Genomic DNA, 27,408 nt, shown 5'->3' on the forward strand with positions numbered 1-27,408 from the left:
GTCCGCTTAATGGAGGTGTCCGTTTAAAAGAGGTTCTCGTCACCAGACGTCTCCCGGTAAGAAATAACATAAATAATCAACAACTAAGCGTTGCATATATAATTAGAAATTACTTCTGTTAATAATAACATATACCAGAAAAATTTCCAATAATATTTAGTATTATACACAGTAATTTGTGGCTAAATGAAGATGTTACAGCAATGTCACTTCTTTTAGACAACGAGAAGCTACATTTCGTATAGACAAGCTTCGTTTAACAATAATTGTAAACAATTTCATGTTTGATATAAGCATTATGACAAATAACTTCGTAATTGTTGAGACAATATGTTTTTGACCAACATTATGTCCGTAGATAACAGGGAATATTTTAAAAACTTGTCCGTTAAACACAAGTTTTGTGTTATATTTGAAAAATGTCGATGTCGCGTTCGCTTAATAGAGGCTTCCGCTTAATAAAGGTTTCATCACTACAAATTATACGAGATTTAATCGGGACTTTCTAGGTGTCCGTTTAATACAGGCTGCCCGCTTTATGTGGGGCCGCTTAATACAGGTTTGACTGTATAAGAATAAACGGTGATATTTTTATAAAGACCAGTTCGTCTACCCTGAATTATTTACGCCAGAGTCACTTAGGTGGTCACTTGGTCATACTAACCAAAGTTTTTATATTGATCATGAACCTGTAATGATCTTCTGAAACAATAAAGTATAAACTAAAGTCAATACTGTTTTACTCTTAACGCAAACAATCCAAACATGAAAATCAAGAAACGCGCTTGAAAACTAATTGCATAATTGATAATCGGGAGACAAGACTAACGTATAGTTTAATAACTGAAAAGTAGCTAAACATTTTATATGACTGCTTCTTAAATCATTTAATAGTTTATTATTTCATACCCCCATTGTTCGTAGACAATATTTCTTATGAAATAGGATCTGACTGCTTGTGAACGTAGTGAATAATCTTCTGCGCGTCACACTCTACTAACACTGACATCAAAAGCTCTTTCTTTATACTGCAATATTTTCTCTTTGAAAAAATCTGGTTGATATAACCATAGCAACAAAGCAGCTGTAATTGCGTAATTAACATCATTACTTTTTAAACAAGGACATAGATAAAAGGCAGATATAAAGAACAACTCCTCTCCTGATAAAGATGAAAAATGATTAAAAAAAAAGTTTTATAAAAACTTAGGGAATATAAAATGCTTATATAAATGTATAAACTGAAAGCATTTTTTTGCGTTTGGTGTTTCGAGCAGTGGATTGTACAGATTTAATCGGGACTTTCTAGGTGTCCGTTTAATACAGGCTGCCCGCTTTATGTGGGGCCGCTTAATACAGGTTTGACTGTATAAGAATAAACGGTGATATTTTTATAAAGACCAGTTCGTCTACCCTGAATTATTTACGCCAGAGTCACTTAGGTGGTCACTTGGTCATACTAACCAAAGTTTTTATATTGATCATGAACCTGTAATGATCTTCTGAAACAATAAAGTATAAACTAAAGTCAACACTGTTTTACTCTTAAGGCAAACAATCCAAACATGAAAATCAAGAAACGCACTTGAAAACTAATTGCATAATTGATAATCGGGAGACAAGACTAACGTATAGTTTAATAACTGAAAAGTAGCTAAACATTTTATATGACTGCTTCTTAAATCATTTAATAGTTTATTTTTTCATACCCCCATTGTTCGTAGACAATATTTCTTACGAAATAGGATCTGACTGCTTGTGAACGTAGTGAATAATCTTCTGCGCGTCACACTCACAGATCTAATAATACACTAGATAGTGCAACTGAAATAAAAGTTGAAGCCGGGCAAATTTACTTCCGGAGCCCCAAAGTAGTGAGAATCAATATGGCGTTGTATTAGAAAATATGTGGTCCAAGTTAATATCTCGCAATTATTAGCAAATCAGGGAGGTTGCATCAACTTTTTTGCACTATTTATGAAATAAATCATTGTGACTATAGTTTATAAGAAAAAAATTGCAGAATACGCCAATACATCGCCGTAAAATTGATTTCAAGTGTAGCTCGATTTGAAAGCATCAGCAGCGACTAAGGCTTAAGTACTGGAATTTACACATCTAAATATCGTATCACAGGACAATCTGCGATAGTGTGGCTTAGTTCGTGTGGCAAATACAGCGATATCATACTCGATCTATGGATGTATTGTAATAGAACAGGCATATTACAAAAATCAGTCAGAAATTGACACATGTTACAAGCACAAATTAAATATTTTGCTCAGAATAAATAATTTAGGTTTGATATTTTCAATAACAAGAATGTGTAGAAAGTTTTATATGCATATACATGCCTGAATGGTAAAAAAGACAATAAAAATGTTGAAAACAGTAGCATAACATCACCATAACAGTACATTAAGCACTGTGGGCAGTGGCCATATAACCCACTGGTTTAGACTATGACAATACATTGTTTATATATATGTTTAAAACACAGTCAATACTACAATTCTGGTGACTCTTCTTGCTTTAACAAGTAAATATTTTCCCCGTGTTGGACAGAGTGTATTGTATCAACCTGTGGTATCAACAGTTTCACAAGTGACATGCTATTTTATACTTCACAAAAAATTTGGTGTAACAGAGGTAGACTCATAATATAAAACAAATTCCGAAGAAGCAAGACAGACTCTATGACATAGACAAGCAAGACAAGCAAGACATAGACAAGACATAGACAAGCAAGACATAGACTCTTGAGGTAGACTCTTCACATTCTTTCTGTAAATAATTTCTGAACGTATTAATTACTCACATCTTGACATAGCTATATTCGTTTGCCGACCAGAAACACCAGAAAAATGCATTTCTGGTACAATAATCCAGTGCAATATTTAATTATGTACAGTGAACAATATACTTTATATAAATCGTGAAAAATCTTTCAAACTGTTATCTCCAACTCGTTTTACTTAACAATAAATATCGGAAGATAATTCTACGACGTTCGATTGAACAATTTGTGGCAGATTGTGCTGTGATACGATATTTAGATGTGCAAATTCCAGTATCTTAAGCCTTCGTCGCTGCTGATGCTTTCAAATCGAGCTACACTTGAAATCAATTTTACGGCGATGTATTGGCGTATTCTGCTATCTTTTCTTGAAAACTATGGTCACATTGATTTTTTTCATTAATAGAGTAAACCAGTTTACGTAACCGTCGTGACTTGCAAGTAATTGCAAGATATCAGCTTTGACCAGATATTTTCTAATACAACGCCATATTGATTCTCACTACTTTGGGGCTCCGGAAGTAAATTTGCCCGGCTTCAACCACTACTTATGAAATGTAAGCCGTTGCACTATCTAGTGTATTATCAGATCTGTGGTCACACTCTACTAACACTGACATCAAAAGCTCTTTCTTTATACTGCAATATTTTCTCTTTGAAAAATCTGTTTGATATAACCATAGCAACAATGCAGCTATAATTGCGTCAGTAACATCATTACTTTCTAAACAAGGACATAGATAAAAGGCAGATATAAAGAACAATTCCTCTCCGGATTAAGATGAAAAATGATTAGTAAAAAAGTTTTAAAAAAACTTAAGAATATAAAATGCTTATATAAATGTATAAACTGAAAGCATTTTTTGCGTTTGGTGTTTCGAGCAGTGGATTGTACAGCAATATATAAATTGTAAATGGTTTGAAGTTGAACCCTGGAGTATCCTTACGTAGTGCTATACAGACTTCGAACAAAGCCCACTAAACAAATCATAACAATTACCCACACCTTACAAACGACTTAATCACAGCTTACAAACGAAGAAGAAGATGAGGACGAAACAGTTTTGAATTCAGAAAAAACCTACCGGTGAAATCCCCGAAATGTTGAATGTATTATAAACTGTACTTTTAATAATGTTACACACGTTTGTGTTTTTACTACTCTAGCTAATATAAGTTTGGCTGATAAAGTGAGCAAGTTGGATAACAGGTTAAAGATTTATGTCAGATATTGCATAGAAATGATCTTCTTTGATTTAGACTTTGGAATTATTGCGTTGTCTGGTCCAACTTCTAGTGGAAGTTAAGAATGATACTTTTGAGCAAATATTGCAGATGTACACTGCAAAAATAAGTGTGTTAAAGTATAAAATAGTATGCGTGGTTACTTGTGTGTGTGTTAAAATAGCACAAGAAATGCATGTCAAACAATTGCACGTGTAAAAGAGCACGAAATGTGCGCGTTGTTTAAATTGTTGAAAAGTGCACACGTGTTATCGTGCTGTAAAGCCTCGCTGCACTCAGATGCGAAAAAAACCTGTGTTAAAAATAATAAGATACGCATGCGGCGATTGAATGTAGTGTCAAAAGAGCACGGATCACGCAATTTGTTATTCTGCGTGTTGACTTGCCTTTGTGTTAAAAAAATAGCACAAAAACGCGTGTTAAACAAATTGCACGGGTAAAACGAGCACGAAATGTGCACGTTGTTTAAATTGTTGAAAAATAGCACACGCGTTATCGTACTGAAAAGACACGAAGCACTTAGGTCGGAAAAAGCCCTTTGTTAAAAAACAAGGTACGCGTGTTGCGATGGAATGCAGTATTAAAAGAACACGGAGCACGCAATTTGTTAATCTGCATGTTGACTTGCATGCGTGTTAAAATTGCAAAAAAGTCTCATGTTAAACAACTTTCAAGTGTGAAGACCACGAAATGTTTGTGTTGTTTAAATTGTTGAAAATAATTGCACACGTGTTATCGCGCGGAAAGGACACTCACCACTAAAACAAACAAGCATACCAACACGTGTTGTGATAGAATTGAGTGTCAAAAGAGCACCTTATATGTAAACTTAGGTATAAAAAGTAGCATGTTCACCAAAATTTATACACTCTTTGGCAAATTTTACCAAATCTATATGGAACTGAATTATTAAGTATTTCTTTTTAATTGCACTTTACTCATGCTGCAGCTTCTTTTGAACTTTTTGGTTTACACATAACAAACCTTAAAATTAGAAAAATTATTAATTTAGATTTGGGAGTATGGATGCATTTAAAAAGTTTTTATTCATTCAACAGTTTATTCATGCAGTTTCACTCATTGACATTATACTCATTATAATCAATCGTTTTTATACTTAGACTTCAATAAGATAATATTCACATTTAAATATACACATTTAGACTTTGATCTAGCTCAAACCTGGAAGATGTGGAAACAGATAGTGTGGATGATGATGATCCTTATGGTGATTGTTTTGATGTTGAAATGGAAACAAGTACTGATGACACAGAAGATGATGAAAATCTTGTTAGTAATAGTGAGAATGTTCATGATGATGATGAATACTCAGAACCAACATAAGATCTATATTAAATAGAAACGTTGTTCTGGCTTCACTCTAATTAGTATTTGGTGTTTCGAGCAGTGGATTGTACAGCAATATATAAATTGTTTGTTTTTAGAGCTAACACTTCTGACAATAAAAGTGTCAACAGAAATACAATTGACTTCTGAAACAGCTTCTTCTGTTGTTAAAAACATGCATGTTTTGTCATGGAAAAAATCCAGTGGTTCATGTTTCTCAAGTTGGAACAATGGTAACAATAAAAACCATGCGCAAAAATATTGATTGTCGTAAAGAATTTGTTTGAAAAATTCAGACATTGATGCCCGGTACTAAGATTGCAGCTGGAAACTTTCTACTTTCATTTGCAGTCTTAGTGGTTGGATCTTCAGCTAGCAAAACATTTCAAGCATTGAAGCATATAGGACTGCAAACTATTTTACTGCCAAAATATTTTGGACATCAGCAAGTATGGCATGTTTCTTTGGTTTAAGCTGCAGATTTTAAGGGTGACTAATATTTTAATTTTAATTTATAGAAAGTTCTTTTCCATCAATATTTATATTTTGGAGAAAGTACCAACAGAAACTCATGAAAAAAAACTAAGGAATGTGGCTCTGTTGTTCTGGCAAGTGACGGTCGTCATGACAGTATTGTGCCTCTACCGTCTTTTGTTGTGCTTATACCATCAAAAGGGGCATTTTCAAAAGAAAAACGTCAGCCGAAAAGTTTCACTTGCAAGAAGCCAATGAAAGGTCACAAACATGTGGCGGATTGCCCAAAAAATAGGAAAACATAATTTTCACATCACTCATTTATTTCATTTTCTTCGTACCCTCTAAATTCCGACTTTTTATCATTAAATTTTGATCTTATTGCATGATATGCACATGCTGGTAATGGTCTTCTTTCTTTTCCCAAGCATCCATTATTCATAAATGTGAATTCTCTGTACGCAACACATTGTAAAAACCGGAATATAAAGCCAAATTGTGACTAATGTGACATAGCACTAAAATATACGTAAATATTGGGAAAGAACATAATATGCTATCATATATGTTTTCAGATCCTGTTTCTCTTTTTCGTCTTTGTTCTCTGGTTTTGTATTTCTTAGTAGCCATTTTTAGCGACCACTTTTCAGAAAAAATGGTCTGAAACCTGGGTGTAGAGTGACAAAACATGGAATAGTTGACAGATCTGCCAGAACCGACTGGTGTGTTAAGCTTTCAGCTACAGACTTAAGTTCTTGGCAGCACTAGGTTTCTAGAGGACTCTGAAGAGGTGAAACTTGACAGAAACCACACTTGCACCTGATCAATAAAGAAAATCTCATTAAAAAATTGTAATCGAGTATCTTTTAACAATTTTTCGCCCAAAAGTAAATAAAAAAAGCGAGGACAATCTGGAATAGAAAATTGCACGCTTATGCATATATTTCATAACTTGAAAGCTGAATTAAAATACATTTCATAATTTGAATTAAAATTAGAAATTTTATTACTCAACAAGAACTCAACTCAACTGTGTGATCAAGTCTTTTTTGTAGCATTTCAATTTGCTTTTTTTATTCATTTCATGCAATACAAATGCTTGTTTATTTATGTTTATTTACAAAAAACAATATTACAAAATGTTTATAGATCGTACTCCCAAGACTACTAAAACTCGGTCAAAAACTATCATGACATGACGAAGTCGTGTCTTGATATTAAACGTTTCTTGAATTAAATTTACTCTAACATTATCGTAGCATGTTTATTTTTCTTATCATTTGCATTTAGAGTTAAACTTTTGTTTTTTGTCGTGACTCAGTGTTGTTTGTTATTAGATTAAGAACAAAACTTTTTTAAAGGAAACTTGAATGCAAAATTTCTTTTGAAGCCAGCACCACCCAGACAGTTAACACCATTAGGAAACAAAAGCAAGAAAAGGTGATACCTTCAATAAATAAAAAAATTAACCTGCTAAACAAAAAATCAAGCAATGCCCAGAGCAAGTGCTTTAAACAATGATCTCAGTAAACTGCCTCCACATTTGGCTGAATTAGGAAAAGTATACTGTTTGACCTTATTGTTGTCCGAAAAAAAGGGTAAACACTTCTCACCTCAAGTAAATTCCTTGGTAAAATCCTTGTTCCATGCAAGTGGAAAAGGTTGTCGTCGCCTCCTCTTCCCTTTGAATTTGAAAAACAGCATAAAATTCATCAAAAACTTAAAGAACTTTAACAGCTGCAAAAATGTGACAGAAAAAATCAAATGCTTACATGGATGGCTAATATTTACAAGGTTTATATAAAAGTAATATGATACATAAATTATAACAAAAATAAGGAAATGAGATAAATTAATTGAGAGCATGTTACAAAGTAAATATTGTGTTGAATCGAAAAGCTTGAACATTGAGTTCAGGGTTAGTTTTGTTAATGTGGAGTGCATTTTGATTTTAAGGGAGGATGAGGGGTTTGCAGTGTCGATGATTTAAAGCAATAGGGTGAACAATTGGTTTTACATGAGTGAGATTTAAGAAGGTGTCGGTAGATACTTGAGTTTTGTCTGTTGTGGTATGTTTCCTGATTCTGGTAGATAAATGAAACGAAGTTTCACATATATATAGGAAATTACATCCCGCGTAATTGAATTCATGTACCACCATTGACCTAATTGAATCTGGGATCGTGTATTTGAATGAGAAGAAGTTTTTGATTTCAAATGACGTGAAAATTAGTCAAATGTCAATATCTATGCAGAAACGTTTCATAATGCTCGTAAGTCTGCGCTGTGTGTGCCGTGAGTAATACCTGATTTATGGTAGTTTAAAATATTGAATTATTATTTTGGGATTTTTGTTTGCGTTTGTCGTGGTCGTCGTATCAGGAGTTTCAGTGTCCAGTTTGAGGTGATTGTTACTTTTGCTCTCGAGATATCGTTTTAGAGTCCTGTTAATAAAGTGTCGTGGGAAGGAGTTTCGTAAAAGAATGGATGTGATGTTTTTTTTGTCTCTTTGAAAGCCATTGGTCGTATTTGTAAGTTTGTATGCTCTGTTGATGAGTGTGCGTATAAGTCTGGTTTTGTATGAAGGTGGTGTAAAACTAAAATAGTTCATCAGAAGTTGGTGTGTGATATGTCAACGTTGTACAGGTGTCATGCGATTTTATTAGTAAAATGTCAAGAAACGGTAGGTGATCTTGTTGTTCAGTTTCGAATGAGAACCTAATGTTTGCGCGCTGTGTGTTGATGTAATAATAAAATTTTATGGCCTTAGTTTCGTTAGTAAAAACACAAAAAATATCGTCAACGTATCTGCGGTAAAATAGTGCTTTAGTGTCTTTGTAATTGTTTAGAAGGTTTCGTTCATGTGAGCCCATGAAAATGCTAGCAAGTATAGGTGCTAAGAGAGAACCCATCGCAACAACTTCCGTCAGGTCATAAAATTTTCCATTAAATAAAAGATGTTATGTGTTGTCGCTATGGAATGCCAGAGCTGTCTTATGCCATGATATTCTGTTACTTCTTGTTAATTTATTATTATATGCGGTCCATCCATCATTATATGCAGTGATCTTTTCATTATATGCGGTCCATCTATCATTATTTGCAGTGATCTTTTCTTTATATGCGGTCCATGTGTCATTATTTGCAGTGATACTTTCGTTATATGCAGTCCCTTTGTCATTATATTCGGTCCATTCCCATAATATGACGTGATATTTTCGATATATGTGGTTTATTGTTCATTATATGTAGCGCAATTTTCATTGTACCTCAACTTATTATGTTATATGGTTAATTCGTTATGTGGCTATTTCATTATGTGGTTATTGTTATTTCGTCGTTATGTGATGTCTTTCATGAAGTATGCTGAATTAACTGAAACGGGCTCAAAGTTGTTGTGGAACTGTGTTGAAACAAGTGTCGTGCGTCATATTTGACAGATATAATGGATAAAATATTAGAAAAGGCAAGTCTCTTGAGTTTGTTTGGGAGATTTATTGAAGAAAGGATTGAGCCTGACGTAGTTTTAGCTATGACCGATACAGAGTTAATCCGACTCGGCGTAACTACAATAGGAGAGCGCATTTGTCTTCGTGCTGTTTGCAGGGATACTACAGCATCAAGTTCTACTCCTGTTTCATCTACTGCCTCAATCATGCAGAAAGGACAAGATTATTTTATCCTCGCCATGCAAGGTAAACGACAAGAAAAAGAAAAAGCATCTCAGCTCGCTATACAGCCATCGACTGCAAACATTTTTTGTTTGGCAGATCGACTGCAAAGTAGCATTCCTTGTACAACTACAAGCAGACTCTTCACAATGCAGGGCTAGGAATGATAAACATCAAATTTCAGCTTACTGACAATGAAGAACAGGTAGCAGAAAAATTTGTCTGCTGAAACACAGTCTGATGAGGAGATTGTGGGTGTTACGTGCGTGGTCCCGAAAGAATAACTATTAATTTTGGTTCTATTTCCACACGCAACAAAGATAGTGTGAACCAGTTATATTTCTCAAACAATTTATTAATCAACGCATAAATATTAAAGTAGATAAGTGTCTTAATAATAATATCAATAAATATGAGTAAAACTTATCTCCTCTGTCTGAGTACAACCGCGAGTCTTTATTCTTGAGCGTTCGTGAGTCCAACAATGACTCACAATAGTTTTCCAAATAGATTAAAGGCACAGGAGCCAAAAGATAGTTATGGCACAGAAGCCAAGATAGTTGCCTGGTGCATTGTAGCTTGTCAACCTACTTCGGTAGGCTATGCCTCCTAAGTTTGTCTCCTCGTAGCTTGTGCTCGTAGGTTGTCCTCGTAGGTTGTCCTCAGTGGCGTAAACTACTCATGTATATATAATATGTAATGGGAAGTATTGTGGTTTTGTGACCTACATCCCATACGCAATACAATATGTTACAGCAAGATATAGTTAACCACAATAACAACAAATGCGGTTGCGGTTCCAAAGTGTTTACGCATGTAAGCAAGCTTCTAGCGCATGCAAGCAAGCTTCTAGATAATGTCCTAATTAGTAATATATGAAATTATAATATGATATAATAACGATATTACATGATAGTGGTTGCTATTATGTAACAGTGGGATTTCCTCAAATTTGGGATGGTGGTGGTTTCGAGCTACTCCAATGCAAATAAAATTGCCGACACTTGACCATGATAAAATGTCAGTAGTCGGTCAAACAACATAAAGCAAATATTGGAAGTCAATCTAAGATCTATGTAAGACCAATCCAAAAAAGTCTTTCAACGAAACCTCTTAAACCAGAACCTGTGGTTAATTTTAAACAAGTGTGCCGCGGGTGTTATAATGACTTTCTCATGAATGAGTTACGGTCTCACTTGTATACTTGTACCGCTGGACTTTCTAGCTCATCTGAATTTGATACAGCAGGTGCTAGTAGTAATACTGTTTTGCCGAGACAAGTCAAGAACCGAACATTAGCAATACACATCATTTACCTGATGATGTATAAATAATTTTAAGTGAACCAAATGTAAGCAATATCATCATGCAAAAAAAATAGATTTGACCTGGGTTGACTTAAAAGATGGTGACAACGTTCAGCAGCTTGACCAAGAGCAAACATTTGAAAATACAAATGAACCACTTGTTGCTGAATACATCAACAGTATTGTGAGTGATATTTTACATTATTGTTATAAAACCAAATCTGCAGCACAAAAAAAGTTATGCGCTTGTTGCAGTCCAAAGCAGTAAAAGGAAGAAGTCTGGAATTTAAAAATGAGAATGAGTGTTTAGAAGGGGCAACCAATTACATCTTTGTTGATCGTTTTAACATATTACAAACTGGAATGGATGAATTGCTGGATAAGAAGACATATTTCGTATTTTAGAACTGAAATTTTATGGAGAATTAATGCCAAAATTTTCGTAATGCTACAGTTGCTTGGTGCAGTTAGTTGATATTGTGGTGCTTTATTAGTTTTACTTCCTTTTTATATACTTTAAATTCTAGCTGGCACATCATCGAAGAGGTCCAAGAAAAGAATATTTCCGTTTGATTTTGTTAGAAATCAAAGAAAAGACTTAGATAAATGCTTGCGTCACCTTTTGGCTGACGAGTACATCTGCGTGGGAATATTAACGGTGAGAATTTAAGTTTATAAAACTGTTTGTATTATAACATGGTTAGATATCCAATTATGTTAATGGAGCTGTGAAGGGTATTTCATCTGCATTGCTACAATTGGTGAGCTTTGACCAACCCTGATAGACAGTGCAAATTAGTTTTTCTTTGTTTTTCACTAAGCAACACAGGAATGTTGTTGATGCACAAGCTTGGGAGTTGTCACAAACGTCTCCGAGGTTTGCATAAGACAGTGCAAACACGAAAACATCTTTTATTTCTTTCATAAAATGATAATAATGCAAATATAAAGTAAGCGTTTTAATTTTTTCTATAAAATGTATTCATAATCGATTTGCAAAATTCTCTTTTACTGATTGATTGTTACGATTGATTTGATTGGTTGAGCTTGGATGTGTTTTGCACAGGCTAATGCAAACACAGCTCTAGACCAATCAGCGCACGCATTCAATTTCGTTTATTTTTACTATGCCATTATTTTATTAATGACTTTATATGGAATTAGTTCAACTCCATCTTGTATAAGTATTATGGAAATTTCTTTGATGCCTGCTTTTTAACTTTTAACAAATTTTTTCACACCTGGTTATTTTCAAGATTATCATGACGAAAAACTTCTGTGTGCCTTTCAATGATCTGTACTGTTGAATCATATAGTTCAATTCAAAAGTTGTAATGATTCATTTTCAGCGATGATAATTCAGTAAGACAAAATTCACTCAGGTGAAGATTTGGTGGATTAAAGATGGGTCTGCCTTCGTGTTTTTCAGTAATTTCATCATTAATATGACCTTCCTCACCATACTCTCCCAAGTCTTCACTTGAGATATCAATTCCAATGGGATTCTGCATTTGTCCAGCAATCCATAACCTGAGAGGGCTGGTCTGGTTGATCTCATTTTATGATTTGACCAAGCCTTCTGTCACATATTAAGTTTATTGTTGATCTCATGCATGTATGTATGATGAAGAGCAACAATACGAATATCATGTTTGTAAATGTAGATCGTCCAGGTTGGTATAGTCCTGAGAAGGACAGTTTTTATTGTTGTTGACTGACATTTCGACTACCTTAGCGGTAGTCATCTTCAGAGTCAAATGAGGAGTAAACGTCAGGTTAGCCGTATTTGTTATCTGGTTCTTACGTCATTGTATTGTGTGTACAGGAAATGTGTATTGTCATTGTGAATTAGTGTGAAGTGAAATATTTTTATTTTTAGTTGTGATGTGTGATTTAGGTGTGATGTTTTTGGTTGTAATGTGTGGGTGTCAATTGTGTATTGTCATTGTGAATTAGTTCGAAGTGTAATGTTTTTAGTTGATCATTTGTTTGTATTGTGAATAAGTCGTTTGTAAGGTGCCGGTAATTGCTGTGATCTGTTCAGGGGGGATTTGTTCCAAGTTGGTATACCAACTTTCCAATGTAAGCCAATGTCTATAGTCAGTACTGTAAGTAATGCATTTTGCAGAATCCCAGTCACCTTGTCGTTCGTTGGGTTGTTCTTTGTTCTTTAAGTTTGTTAGTACTTGTAACGTTGTGAGTGGTTTATGTGCGACACGTATGTTGTATGGTCATAAGATACGTGAGATAGTCTCAGACGTACCTTTGATGTAAGGTATCGTTGCTGTTGTCACTGAGTTGTTCGTTTCGTTGGGTTCGTTGGGTTTGTAAGTGTTGCGTTTGATAAAGTCAGAGTTATAGTTGTTTTTGTCAAAAACATGTTTGAGATACTTGTTTTCATTGTGTAGAGCGTCCGTTGAATCACATATGATTTGTGCACGTCTTGTTAATGATCTGATTGTGGTGGCTTTGGGTGATATAGGGTTGTAAGATGATTGGTCTAGTAGTCGGTCAGTATGTGTTGGCTTGCGATAAAATATTGTTCCTAGTCTTTTATTGTCATGTTTTACCAAACAGTCGAGAAAAGGAAGAGTTACAATTTCAGCAACTACAACAGAAACGGGCGAGCCCATTGCTGTCCCATGCAATTGTTTGTAGTGTGTTACTTTGTATTGCAAGTAAGTCGAGGTGAGGCAGAGCTCCAGTAACTCTATAATGTCTTCTGTCGGTAATGGCAGTACGTCCGTAGTGTTTGTATTGAGGGTTTTTGTACAAGTTTGTAAATGTAGATCGTCCAGGTTTTTGTACAAGTAAGTGCTAGATTTAGTGGAATACTGGTGAACAGTGATTTCACATCAAAAGACACTAGTATATAGTTGTCCAGTATTTGTATAGTGCTCAATTTTTTAATGAAATTTTCAGTGGATTATAGCTTGCGTTTTGATTTGCTTGTAAGTGGTTGTAGTATGTCAGTCAAGTACTTTGAGAGTTCGTAAGTAGGCGAACCACAGAATGATACAATTGGTCGCATAGATATTTGTGGTTTGAGAAGTTTTTGTAGTCCGTATACTCTGGGTGGTCGTGGTACTGAACATCTAAGTCGATAGTGAATACGTTCGGATATAATGTTAGATTTTCTCATAGAGAAGATCTTGCTGTTAAGTTTGCGTACTAGTGATGGTAAAGCGAGCAGAGCATCTGATCCTCTTGGTCTAGTTCACAGTGACGTTTGTGGGAAATTAAATGTAAAATCCTATGGTGGTGCAGAATATTTCTTGACGTTTACTGATGATAAAACTCGATATGTTTGGATTTATCCTTTGAAACAGAAAAGTGAAGTATTCAGCAAGTTACAGGATAGGAAAGCTCCTGTCGAAAAAGCAAGTTGGTTTAAACTTAAAACATTAAGAAGCGACAACGGCGGTGAATTCACGTCGAATGAATTCAAGAACTTCCTAAAATCAGAAGGAATCAAGCAAGAGCTCACCACACCAAAAACATCTGAGCAAAAGCGTGTAGCTGAACGTCTTAACCGAACGCTGATGGAGTCTGCTCGTACCATGTTGATACAAGCAAAGCCGGCACAAAGATTTTTGGTTGAAGCACTTACTACAGCCGTGTATCTACATAATAGAAGCCCCGCGAAAAGTCTATTGAAGATGACACTATTTGAAGCTTGGTCAGTTGTGAAACCAGACGTCAGTCATTTAAGAACATTTGGTTGTGTTGCCCATGCTCATGTACCGAAGGACGAGAGAAGAAAGCTGGATTCAAAAGCTAAGAAGTGTGTTATGCTGGGGTATGGTGAAGAAACTAAAGGTTATCGTTTGTTTGATCCAGATTGTTCTAGAGTCGGGACGTCAAATTTAATGAAAAGCAGTATGGATTTGAGAAGGAGCCTAAAACAAACAAGAGTACACCTCGACGTGTGATCTTACAGCTTTCTAATGATGACGAGAACAATCACCATGGTGAAAACAACGTAGTTAATGACGCACCACTGGTTCTTCTTGTAAGACAACGACGCCCACTGGATCGTTACGGAGAATGGGTTACTATTGCCGACGAAAATAATACAAAACCGAAAATTTTTGGTGATGCACTTGCTGACCAAAAAGGCGATAAATGGAAAAGGGCTATGCAGGAAGAGATTGACTCGCTCAATGAATATAATGTGTGGGAACTGTCACAACTACCTGAAGGACTTAAGGCAGTTGGATGCAAATTGGTCTACAAGATTAAACGCAATTCAAATAGCGATGCTGAAAGATTCAAAGCTCGATTGTTGGCGCAAGCTGTGTAGCATTGTTGACTGCAGAAGCTGAATATATATCGTTTGGATCTGCTGTTCAAGAAGCAAATTGGATTCGTCAATTACTTAAAGATCTCAATGTTGATATGAAAGATCCTTTGAAAATCTACGGAGATAATCAATCAGCTATCTCCATGGGGAAGTATCCTCAACTTCATGGAAGATCAAAACTTATTCGAATAAAGTATCATTTTCTTCGAGACCATATAGAAAAGAAATCCGTGAACATTCAATATTGTGCTTCAAACGAGATGTTAGCAGATTTGTTGACAAAAGGAATAAGTAAGGAACAGTATGAAAAAAAACGACAAAAGATTGGAGTCGTATCAGAAGAACAATTAGATATTTAACTGCAAATGAGAAGGAGTGTTGGTATTTATTTAAAGTAGCATTCTTATTAAATATATTAGCCGCTGACCATGTACCATATGTGGTGATATGAACAAAACGGGCGTTGTACGTATTTCTAGTGAGTTTGATTTTGTTGAGCTATCTTATGTAATACTCGTATTTTCTTAAATAAAATAAATCGTTCTGAACTATTCGCGATCCATCGACTTATTCGACATTTCTGACACAATTAACATTGTTGCAATTTCGTTATCAAGAAATCTTCTTCTAAAAAACTCTCCAATAGCTCTTTCGGTATTTCAAACATAGTTTGGGTAGTCTTATTTGGGCTTCTTTTTTATGGCTGTGCATTTCCATACTTCGTGCACTCGATTCTCAAAGACATTATTTCACTGGAATTAGACAAGCCGAATTGCCTATAATCTTGCAATGAAAGTCTGGAATCTAACATCTGGAGTAACGCGTTCTTCTATAAAACGTTGACTGTGAGAGCTAAATCCAAGCTTTCCCAAAACTTTTTGCATGTCACTGGTTGACACCATTTTTATTCCTGTTCCGTATTGGTGTTGTATCATGTGTTTAATTATAATTTCCCTTTGTCAGCAAATTATAACCACATAACGAAATAACCACATAACGAAATAACCACATACCGATATAACCACATACCGAAATAACCATATAACGAAATAACTACATAACGAAATAACCACATGACGAAATAACCAAATAACAAAATCATGGACTCCGCAAACACCTCATTCTCCCTTAAAATCAAAGAAGCACTCAAAATTAACAAAATTAACCCTGACCTCAATGTTCAAGTTTTTAAATTCAACACAATCTTTAGTTTGTAACACGTCCTCCGTTAATTTATCTCATTTCCTTATTATTTTTATAATTAATCATATTACTTTTACATAAAAAAAATTGATTGAAAACGTATTTTATTATGATCATTATTATCTATTACAAATATAAATGTTAAAAAAGTAAATCAAATATGACTAAAATCAGTGTTTAAAAATATCCATGATAAAGGGACAGTCAAATGTAAAGACAACTTTCCCAATAACCTAGGTCAATATTTAAAGTATGTTCACGAGTTGAGGCAGATCGACTTCCTCGTATCGCAGTAATTGCTGACCTAATCAGTGCGAAAGACAGTATACAACGCATCCACGCTAGCGTGATGTCATATTGCAGCTTTCTCTTTTGTGCCAGCAGATCAGCTAGCCGTTTATAAGCAATTGCCGTCTCTTTCCCCATACCACCTGATGTTGAAAAGACCAATGGTGTAAAAGCAGCATATTCAATCTCTCTTACTCGATCACCATATTCCCTTTTCTTAGCCATCTCATGCTGACGATAGAATGCAGGTAGATTGGTGTTTTGGTAGCTCGACGCGTTTGGGTGAAATACCCTTACATCAAAAAATGCATCTTGCTGTCTAGACCAAAAATCTTTAGCACGAATATCTAGTCTCGCTTCTTCTTGTCTATTGGCTGTACGAGGTAATATCACTTCCCAGAAAGAGGTTGTAATTGTAGCTCTTTCGCAACTGTCGAGCAAACTTCTGCCATCCACTGTGCTGTTATATCTCGAACTTCATTATGTCTCACTATTGGTAAACCACCATGAGGACATATCATCGCGTGATCGGTTGCAAAAGCCTTTCCACAAATGCAGTGCAGAGGGGTATTTTTCAATTGCCATCCATAACGTAAATTTAATGCATCTCGAAATTCCCCTTTGTTCAAATTAAAGCCTTGATCTTGTAATTGAAATACACTTAACCATGATGACGATCCTTTTTCCCTCAGTATATCTAGCTTCCTTTGCATTGTTGGCGTAGAACTATCTCTTATTTCCTAGATCATATCATCCACTTTCTTCTTCTTTTCTCTCGTAAAGTCATTTTGATTGACTGTAACTGAGGTTTATGAAGTATCTCTTTCTGTTGAACAATCATCTCTTTCAAGCATTGGCTGATCTTTTTGGAAGCAAGATATTCTTCATTTGCACTTTTAACTGGGTTGATAATATTTTGACCACCAAATCGTATAGGAAGTGAAAGGAGTGTTCTTCATCTGGATTGCATTGGTTTCTTCCAGTGAGTGATGGTATAAATGTCTGCGAAATTGCATCTTCCAGAGGTTGAAATAACTCACTGATGTTCTCAACTGTTCGCATTATATAGCGCCACTTTCCCATTATACAATGAGAAAATGCCGCAAACGCTGATTGGGGATAACGTTCTGCAATCTTTGAAAGACTTTCAATTTCTTCCACAAATACCCTAATCTTTCTTGCCTTATATTCATGGACGAAAAAATTGAAGCCAATTGCTGATCCCAACATTCCATGGCCTTCAGTTGTTATATTAATCAGGGTTGCCAGATTGGCCTTTTGGAGGCCAAATAACTCAAATTTGGCTTCTTTTTTCCTTGCTTGGCCTCAAAAAATAAATTTGGCTATTTGGCTTCTTTTTGGCTTCTTTTTGCTTCCCACAGATTTTTCATGTCATTACTACTAAGTTTCACAGTTCGTTCACAAAAGATAAACGAAATGGTTCTATTCTGTCACTACTTCCCAGGCTCTTTGCTCCGGTCATAGGCTCATAACATCAATATATTTTGAACATGGCAGCCAAATGGAAAGTCTCATATGAATCTGGATGAAAATATACCAAAACGTGGGAGAGCAAATTTATCTGGCTTTCGAAAGCATCAGATGGAAGTGAAGATGGGTATTGTAAGCTTTGCCATACTCAAATAAAGCCCAAACTATCAAATTTGACAAAGCACGAAAAGAGTGATAAGCACGTGCAACGGGTGAAAGCTTCAACGTTAGTAAGGCCAATTCAAGTTGTGCGAAACCCAACGATCGCCGACGAAGTAAAACGTACAGAAATTGAGCTAGCTGTGACAATGGCGTGTCATTCTTCTATTCTAACCATGGATCATCTGGGGGAGATTATAGCTCGAAATGCAACGGGAAGTAGACTCGAAAACATAAAGATACATCGTACGAAATGCACAAAAATTCTTACCAATGTAGTCAGTCTTGCGCTGAAAGAAGAATTAATTGCTGATGTAAAAGGAAAGAAGTTCTCTTTAATCGTCGATGAGACTACCGATGTTTCTACAGCCAAACAGCTTTGTGTCATCATTCGGTATTACAGCAGTGTGGAGAAGAATATCGTCACAGCCTTTGTGGACCTGGTCAATGTTGCTCGTGCTTGTGCAGATGACCTTTTTCATGCCATCCGAAATTGCCTTCGTGAAATTGACTTTGAATTGATTGACTGCTTTGGGTATGCTAGTGATGGTGCTTCTGTTATGGTCGGCAAACATGACTCAGTGTTGACAAGGCTTGAAGCTGTTCCCTGAATTGCATCAAATTGACGTGTATCTGCCATTCGTTGTCGTTATGCGTCCAACATGCTTTTGAAAAGCTTTCATACAGCCTTGGGTTCCTTCTAGCAGAAATTCCAAAGTGGTTTTTCTAAAGCCTATACGACGCGAAGCATACAAGTTACTTATGAAACAATGAGTCCCGATGACGACCAATTACCACCATTTGAGAAGTATTCAGCAACACTTTGGTTGGTGAGAGGAAAGTTGATCTTCCTTCTTTTGGCTAATTGGAACGAGCTCCAAGCTTATTTTGCTGTAGCGAAACCAGCAAGTACACAGAATGCCCGTAATACACAAAATATGTCTCTTCTCAAAAGAACAAGGTTGTTGCTCAAGCTAAAGTTCTTGATTTGAAAAAACGGTGCTCAGATTTTCTTATCGAAGCTTTAAATCAAGTTGAAATACGTCTACCTGCCACAAAAACATATTCAAAGGATTAAGCGTCCTTCATCCAAGAAAAGTATTAGATGAAGCAACCAGAGATCTTTTATGTCAGCTGCCACTTCCACATCTACGATATGAAAACTCAACGAGATCGAAGAGCAGTACCGGAAGATCGTTCACCGTGACTGAAAAGAAGATTCAACCTTTGATGGAACTATTCCAGATACAGCGGCTGCATTTTGGTCATGCATCGTCGACTTTCAAACTTCACTCAGAGACAAGCCATTTGAGCAGTTAGAAACATATGCTTTGAACTGTCTCACTGCTCCCGTAAGCAATGCTGTGGTGGAGAGGACATTTTCCCTGTTGGCATCAATCAAGACTAAACAGCGCAACGGAATGAAACAAGAGTTGATGAAAGCCATAATTCGCATTCGCTTAAAGCTTCAGTTTGAAGAAAATTGCTGCGTGGACTTCAAGACAACCAGGCGAATGCTCGAGCTGTTTACCGCCAAACATATGTACGATGCTCGAAAGGAAACAAATTGATAGTTCACTCGAATGTAGGACATTTGAAAGTGAAATTCAAAAGTTTATATTGACCCCAGTATTGGTTGTTTTCATCTAACGTTGTTTACCTGTTTCATTCAACAGATGTCAACAGTATCAGTGTATATAGTTATTGTCAGTCATAACTTTATATTTGTATGTCATTATTATTTAATTTACTTCCTATTACGAGCCTCATTCATGATTCCTGATTGACCAAACTCTTGTTTGATGATTTTTGTTAAGCTTACAGGGAGGGGGGGGGGCACAAATCCTGCGTTGCTGGTTGTTCTAGAAATTTGGCCTCTTTTGCTGAAATTTGGCCTCATTTTCTACCGTGTTTGGCCTCGAGCATGCGCAGGAACCTGGCAACCCTGATATTAATTTCTGTTCCTCCAAAATGGTTTATCGCTTCTTCCAAGTGCTGTGACTTAACAACAAGATACGTTTTACTTCCCTTTGGAAAATAACCCATCATTGGCCCAATGTCCGATATGTTTTCTCACCATCTTCTTAAAGACTTTATTTTCCCACCACATGTAGCATCATCAGCAAACCACACTTGCTTGACAGTTGGTTCTTCTGATCTAAGCCTACGAATCAAAGGTGTAACTGCAAGTGCATACATTGCCACTGCGAGCGGATCCCCTTGTGTAATCCCTTTTGCTGACTGAATTTCTCCTCCTCCAGTAACAAACAGCCTAACTGGCACTTGATAGGTATTATTTAGTACAGTTGATATTAAGGGACAAATTATTGCAATGTTATGTAGTGCTGCTTGCCGATTGATAGTGTTAAAAGCATTGGTAGCATCTACTAGTAGTACAGCTTGTGTTTCATCTGATGACATGATCTCATTCATTGCATGGATTGCCGCTTCACAACCTGCTTCATGACGTGCACATGCTTGTAAAGGCCCTGCTGCTTCCTGGACATCTTTCCCAACCACTTTAAGAATCGCCTTTGCTACAATCCGCCGTGGAACTTCACCAACACCTATCGGAGGTATTCCAGGATTCTTATCTAGCGGTATTAACCGACACGCTACAAAAGCTGACAAACCATCGGGACTGACAGATGAAGCACATAGACGACGGGCAGCCCCTACAAGTGCATTACACAGGTCAATTGATGCCTCCTTACTTTTACATAAACCTTTTATTATTTATGTAATTATTCACTTATACTGAAGATGGCATCATGAGATCTCGAAACATGTCTATTTTCAAAATTTTTGTGGTCTATATTAAATGCGCATTAGTGATAGTGCTTCTACCAAATTACCAAACCAAAACCTCCTTTCCAGCGAAAACCTCCTTTGCAGCCAAAACCTACTTTGCTTTTTCAAGGTATTTGAAAAACAGAAAAGATCTCTTGGTGGATTACGTGCACCATCACCTTGTTCATCGGAGTACATCAATAAACTTGAAAATTTTTATATGAACAATTCTCTATCTACAATGTGTGTCCTGGTGCTGGAGCCGAAATTTTAAAGAAGGTCAAGCCATTTCTGTTTCCTTCTAATCTAATACAGACTTTGCTCTTGAGTATTTGCAGAAGCTGTTCATAAGATGTTCATAAGAATAAGAGTATATTATAGCATAATATTTGTCAATGGAGATTTTGCCACAAGTAAATCAAACGACAAAAAGTAAATTATATTTCTCATCTTTAAAGTAAGTAACTCCGTGGTACAGAAGGTTAGAGCTCGATGACACAAATTATAAGTCGTCATTCGTGTAGAGAAGAATATACAGTAATAGAAGAAAAATAAGGCAAATGATTTCGTTAGGTTGTAATACCCGAGAGACATGACTGAAGAAAATGATTAATCTAATTAGGCTGTCTCTGCAAGGCATAAAATGTAATATGAGAGTTATATTTGACCACAAAATAATCAAATTAGCAGTATTTAACTTTTTTTGATGTTCTGACAATTATTGAAACGCAGATTTCGAAAATAAACATCCCAAACGTGCGAATTACTTGTCTGGAACAATACATTATCATACAAATTTCCTTAACCAGTAAAGGCAGTAATTGCCAGAGTGATGGCAGCCGTCATATTAGAAGAATATCATGGTGTCTTTGCTAAACATGGTTAAGATATGATAGCATGGGACTTTCTGCAAAGTTCTTCAGATAAATCATTCTCTGTTGCACAAATGGACTCTCTATTCACTAGGTAGTCACTTAGATGATTATGAAATGTTAATATTTACTAAACAATTGAGTGCAACAGAAACAATACAACCAGATTTATTTATCATTTCAGCTGTTATCACCATAACAAAATTTTGTAAATAATTAGCATGCAGCTATTACCCGTGAATAAGAGAAGACTGGCATAAAATGTGCAAGAGATCAGAGAAACCAGGAATTGAGCTCTTCTTTCGTTCTTTGACATTACAATATTCCCAATACATTCTTTTTTGAATACATGAAGTTTTTTTTGTGAATTAGTAAGGTCTTGCCAAAAATAATCGAATTTCAACACAATAATGTTAAAATCAGCGCAGGCGCTAGAACATAAAAGCCCCTTGTATTTGTCTGAAATTCACATGCAAAGAGCACGTGCAATAGATAATTAAATTCGCAGAAATATTGAACTTGTGACCTTAATGTTTAAACAATATAGGCACAACTTGTGATAAACGTAAATATTCTGTGGTACTGGTGAAGCAAAAATAGTCAGCGAAATTTAAAAATCAAATAATGTCTGAAGAAATTGTTCTCATCACTGGAACATCATCCGGTATCGGATTGTCGACGGCTGCATTGCTCGCAAAGCAAACAAATAATAAATTTAAAGTGTACGCATCAATGATGGATACAGACGAAAAGAATCAATTGTTGGAGAAAACTGCTGGTTGTAGCAATGTTGTTGTTATAGAACTAGATGTTCGTTCGGAAGAGTCTGTTAACGATGCTATAAATCAAATTTTGGGAAACGAAGGACGCATTGATGTTATTGGTAAGATTTCTTACATACATAAATATTCTGCTGCCTATGTAATTTTGATATTGAGCGATGTTGTACACACGCACGATTGTTCAAATGATTTAATTTTGTTAAAAATTCCCTATTCTGCAGCGGATAAAGAGAGTACCATTGTCAAAATTCATAATCATACTTGCATGGATTTGCATCTACAACAATTCATGTCAGTCATAGATAGTGAAATAAGATCGTTGTTCCTCTCACTGACTTCTTAATTAAGTCAGGCGAGGGACAATACTTCTAATCTTACTTGAAGCCACAGTAAATTTGTGATTGATAAAAACAGGTTATTGATATACAACAAAGAACGACAATAACAGTTCTGCATTGCACTATAAGGAACAAAGAGCAGAGCCAGAGGTGTAACTAGAACGTTAATTAAGGGGTGTATATTCATATATTCACTTGTGTCCTACTGATTTCTTTAGAAATTCTATTCACTTTCAAAAGAAGGCAGTAAGGCAAAACGGAATATGCACCCCCCCCTCTCTCCAATTAACGTTCTAGTTACGCCTATAAGCAGAGAAGAGCCATTTCGTTTCATTTTTCTTTGCCACTGCCATGCATGGATTACTTGGTAGTTAAAACAAATGATTTGATAGTTCAATAAATAATCATTTTTGCAAACTAGTTCTTTCAAATGAACCAATTTGTAGATCGCTACTTGCAAAGAATTAATGCCCGACTTTATTACTACACTCCCTTCCCATATATTTCTTTGGTTATTAAATTTGTATATATTTGAAAGTGAATATGTCCTTATTTATTTTGGCAACCCACTCCGAGTCCGTGATTTTGCCTGGGGTCATTGAGTTCAATGAGTTGCCTTGCAATTTAGCCACGATAGGGTGGACGCACAGACACATATTTCTGTAATAATTATGATATTTCATTGCCATACTTTTTAATGAACAATGCTGGTGTTCAATTGGCGATTCCTATTGAATGTCTTTCTTTGGAAAGCATTGAAAACATGTATAATACAAACGTCTTTGGAGTACTGCGCATGATTCGAGGTGTTCTCCCGTCAATGAAGAAACATAGAAAAGGTCGAATTGTCAACATCAGCTCAATTACTGGATTAAGTGCTTTTCCTTTCAACACTGTGTATTGTTCAACAAAGTATGCTATGGAAGGAATAACGGAATCTCTGGCGCCTGAGCTTGCATCATTCAATATTCAGTAAGTAGCTATGAGATTAACTTTTTGGCTGTGCATGCATGTATTGATAAAGTGGTGTTAAAAAAGAATTTACTCTTTTTATATCTGTCATACAAGAAATTAAAATTTTTGTAAAATTTTATACGCGGCTTCTTTTTTTCCTTACCGTAAATTTGCAGTTTTTTAACAAATGCGAAGATATAGAAACTGTGTTTACAACTGATATGGTGTGCAGATCTCTCGTTTTCAATGGCAACTGCTTGAAGAATATTTAGCCGGCACTACTTTAGAGCGAAATAGAAAAACAACGTGCATCATTATTTAAAGTTTCGACTATATTTAAGATTCGGTGGCTACTTTTATTATCTTAGAGATACAATCTCAGTCCCCACGAACAAACTCGTTTAACAAATAAAAGATTTTGTGTGTGTTTTGCAATCTTATACAAACTGAGAAGCAGGTCATTGCAAGCCCCCGGCCAGACAAAGTTCGAGGTGTGCACCCGATTGAGAGTTTTCGCAATGGTATCCGAGGTTTGCAAAACATGGAAAAATATCCTTTATTACTTATTTTTAAATAAAAATGATGTAAAACAGACAAATTTAACACAAACGATTTAATTTTTCCTCTTATATGTATTTATGATTAATTTGCAAATTCTCTTTTATTGATTGATTGATTGATGATTGATTAATTACCTTAACTGGTTGAGCTCAGATTAGAATGCACTGGCTAATGCAAACACGGCTGTATAGATTAATCAGGGCAATAGATTATTTTGTAAACTAAACTGTTCGAAATACTCGTGACTATTTTACATATGAGCTACAAAAAAAGAACAGGTTTCTGTTCAATGACAGGAAAATCCTTTTAGATATGGTTATTTGCGCCAGCAACAATGACCAAATGCAAAATAGTATTAAAGAATGTGTGTCAACCAAGATGCATTGCGCGTTGATCACGGCGTGGCAGTCATTTCTGAGTCGCGAAAGTGGTGGCTTGTGTTATGATTTGTTGTCCATGGAACATGGACCAACCGACAACTTTAAAATAGAACTTTTTAGTAATTTTAAAAGGTTTGATTTGAAATGGCGTCGTTTCCTAAACGTGGAAGGCCAAAACGGAAAGTTGAACAACACCGGATTCGTTTACAGATTGAATTATACTACGAGTGGATAATAGAAAAAGAGTTTAATAGACTTGCACAACAAACAGATAGTGAATTTGCTGCTTATTTTCTTCAAATTTTGAATGAAAAGAAAAACGTAGCTATAGTCCTACGTCTATAATTTACAACTACAAAACTAGTAAATCGCCATTAAAAAATAACAACGTTGAATTTTTGAAACTAAAAACATGGCAAAATGACATAAAAGTATTCAGACAACTTCTGTTCGAATCAACTGATTGTTGTCTTTTTCGTTGTTTATATGAAACTATCTTAACCGTCAAGCACACGGTGAAAACAGTAATAAATGCAGAGCTAAGGATTCTTGTTTTTCTTTTTCATTGCAGTGTGATTGCTGTCGAACCTGGTCCCGTTCTCACGCCATTAATGAAAAATCATGGCAAGAATATTGAAAATATATCAATAGACGACGCAACAAAAATACTTCTGAATAAATTTGACGTCAATTTAAGTAAGATTAAAAGTGCGTGCATGATGCCTGATGAGTGTGCTGAGCATATCAAAAAAGCTATTATTGACGAAAACCCACAACCTCATTACATGATTTGCAAAGATTTCGAAGAAATCCTTAAAGCAAAATACTGTGATCTTACTGGTAGAATTTCATTCGAAAATAGCAAGAAGTTGTTAGAATAGTTGACATTTTTATTTACAATTTGCATTGTGGTATATTGATAGATTTTCTTTTTAATTTAATAAAACAGAAACAATTAAGCGATAGTCTTTGGTGGTGTTTTTAATTAAATTTGTTGTTTATTAGAAATGATGGCGTAATTCCACTTGGTGAATGGTAAGTTGTTGTTTTCTCCTGTTTGTAATATACATAAAGTTACTTTATAAACCAGAATGCTCCTACGTTTCAGGTGTAATTGTCAATGCTGTCATACCGATTTGTTAGAAGGCGCATTAGAGTACAGATGCTGTAAGGAAATTGGACCAGCTTTGCAGAAAATGACATTCGATGGCAGCATTGAGAAAATATCATGCATAACACAGCATGCCAAATTTGGGCCTTTAGTTCATGAGGCTGTCCTTGAAAACGTCGGGCCACTATTGAGAGATAGGAATGGACGTGCTTATCGCCGCCAAGCATCACAATCATTAAATATGTAAGATTATAAATTGTATGAGAAACAATGTTATAATCAACATTGTTTCATCAACAATAATTAGTCCAACCTTTTTATTTACTTCAGGTACTTGAGAGCTGTGGCATACAGATGGTTGATGCGATGGTTTTGTGGGTCTATGGGATGGGAGAATACTCGGCCTTTACCTGCTTGTGTTTACCACTTTATTCGGAAAGCATATCCAAGTGGTAACACAACAGGTTACATACCATCAGAGGGCGATGATGGAATAGTCTTCTAACTTGTGCACTGTAGAGACTGTTGACCTTCTTTGCTGAGTTTGGAATGGTCAGGAAATATGCCTAGATGAAAACCAAATAGGAGATACATAGATGCACTATATAAGTTGACATGCAGTTTAATGGTTTGAAACAAGAGTAAACAATAAAAACAAATTGGTGCAACTACTGAGAGGTTAAGCTGAATGAATTAAATGAAAGAATATCTTTTCTTCAATGTCAGTCTGGGAAAAAAGACAAAAGAAAAAATATATTGAATTAAATCATAGCATAAATGTAAAAATGGAAAATAGCAAGCCGTTCAAATGGCGAATCGTTTGCTTCCCCAGTGCATACTTCAACATGCTCAGCTTCATCACTAGTAGATGGTACTTCCTCATTGAGAGAACATGTTTCCTTCAGCGATGGCTTATGGAGAGTATGTCGAATAATCTACAAAACTTATATCGAATTTACGTATGACAAAAGAAAAATTAACATAAACAAGCGTAAACTTACTTGTCTTCGCTTTCGATCGGTTATTTCGTCCTGTAATGGTTCAGGAATCCCAGCCACGTCAATGGTTGGGATAGCATCTTTCTTCATCCTTCTTTTGAGCTTGACTTACACGCTCAAATTAAGGTCAAAACAAGAATCTTCAAAATGCGCAGAACACAGACACGAGGTAGAGGAAGCCTCAAAACCCGGTCTATGTTTACGCACAAAATTTACCCATTTTCTATATCTTTGCGGCTCTGTTTCTTTTTTAGGAAACAGATGCATCGACATTCCTTCGGTTTTTGAATCATTGGCGCAACTAATTTCATTAGGTCCGCCAGCAACACAGCGTTCT

General features: G+C 35.7%; 3 protein-coding genes and 2 long non-coding RNA genes across 6 annotated transcripts in view; 3 read left to right on the forward strand and 2 right to left on the reverse strand.

Moving 5' to 3' along the window:
• The window catches only part of LOC124456754 (transient receptor potential cation channel subfamily A member 1-like), an 82,049-nt gene extending 80,261 nt beyond the window's left edge, over positions 1-1,788 (reverse strand). Inside the window, exon 1 of one of the 2 annotated variants that reach the window (XM_047007101.1) lies at positions 1,710-1,788. In XM_047007101.1, coding sequence (XP_046863057.1) covers positions 1,710-1,715 — 6 coding nt within the window. In that variant the 5' untranslated portion in view covers positions 1,716-1,788. Of the gene's footprint in view, positions 1-909; positions 1,024-1,709 lie in introns of those variants that run through there. The other variant, XM_047007100.1, reaches the window with a different exon arrangement.
• On the forward strand, positions 1-5,519 carry LOC124456761. Its single transcript, XR_006952449.1, has 2 exons — positions 1-56; positions 5,206-5,519. It is a non-coding gene; the product is annotated as an uncharacterized LOC124456761 (long non-coding RNA).
• The window catches only part of LOC124456759, a 26,574-nt gene continuing 1,931 nt past the window's right edge, over positions 2,766-27,408 (reverse strand). The window contains exons 2-3 of the long non-coding RNA XR_006952447.1: positions 15,966-15,970; positions 2,766-3,159 (exon numbers count right to left, since the gene is read on the reverse strand). This is a non-coding gene — a long non-coding RNA (uncharacterized LOC124456759). The remainder of the gene's footprint in view (positions 3,160-15,965; positions 15,971-27,408) is intronic.
• LOC124456758 (17-beta-hydroxysteroid dehydrogenase type 1-like) lies at positions 22,510-23,072 on the forward strand. Its single transcript, XM_047007106.1, has one exon. It carries the CDS (start codon positions 22,572-22,574, stop codon positions 23,070-23,072), a length of 501 nt encoding a protein of 166 aa, XP_046863062.1. The 5' UTR covers positions 22,510-22,571.
• On the forward strand, positions 23,765-25,921 carry LOC124456757 (retinol dehydrogenase 8-like). The gene is made up of 2 exons (XM_047007104.1): positions 23,765-24,039; positions 25,534-25,921. The coding sequence occupies exons 1-2, from the start codon at positions 23,765-23,767 to the stop codon at positions 25,841-25,843; spliced, it is 585 nt and encodes a 194-aa protein (XP_046863060.1). The 3' UTR covers positions 25,844-25,921.

This window comes from Xenia sp. Carnegie-2017, unplaced genomic scaffold, assembly GCF_021976095.1.
Source record: "Xenia sp. Carnegie-2017 unplaced genomic scaffold, XeniaSp_v1 HiC_scaffold_6, whole genome shotgun sequence".
Lineage (NCBI taxonomy): Eukaryota > Metazoa > Cnidaria > Anthozoa > Malacalcyonacea > Xeniidae > Xenia > Xenia sp. Carnegie-2017.

Bases quoted from the DNA above. Each gene is read 5' to 3' on its own strand.
- LOC124456758 (XM_047007106.1), top strand. From the start codon at position 22,572: ATGTCTGAAGAAATTGTTCTCATCACTGGAACATCATCCGGTATCGGA.
- LOC124456757 (XM_047007104.1), top strand. From the start codon at position 23,765: ATGAACAATGCTGGTGTTCAATTGGCGATTCCTATTGAATGTCTTTCT. The intron at 24,040-25,533 runs GTAAGTAGCTAT...TTTTCATTGCAG, and splicing joins CTTGCATCATTCAATATTCA to TGTGATTGCTGTCGAACCTG.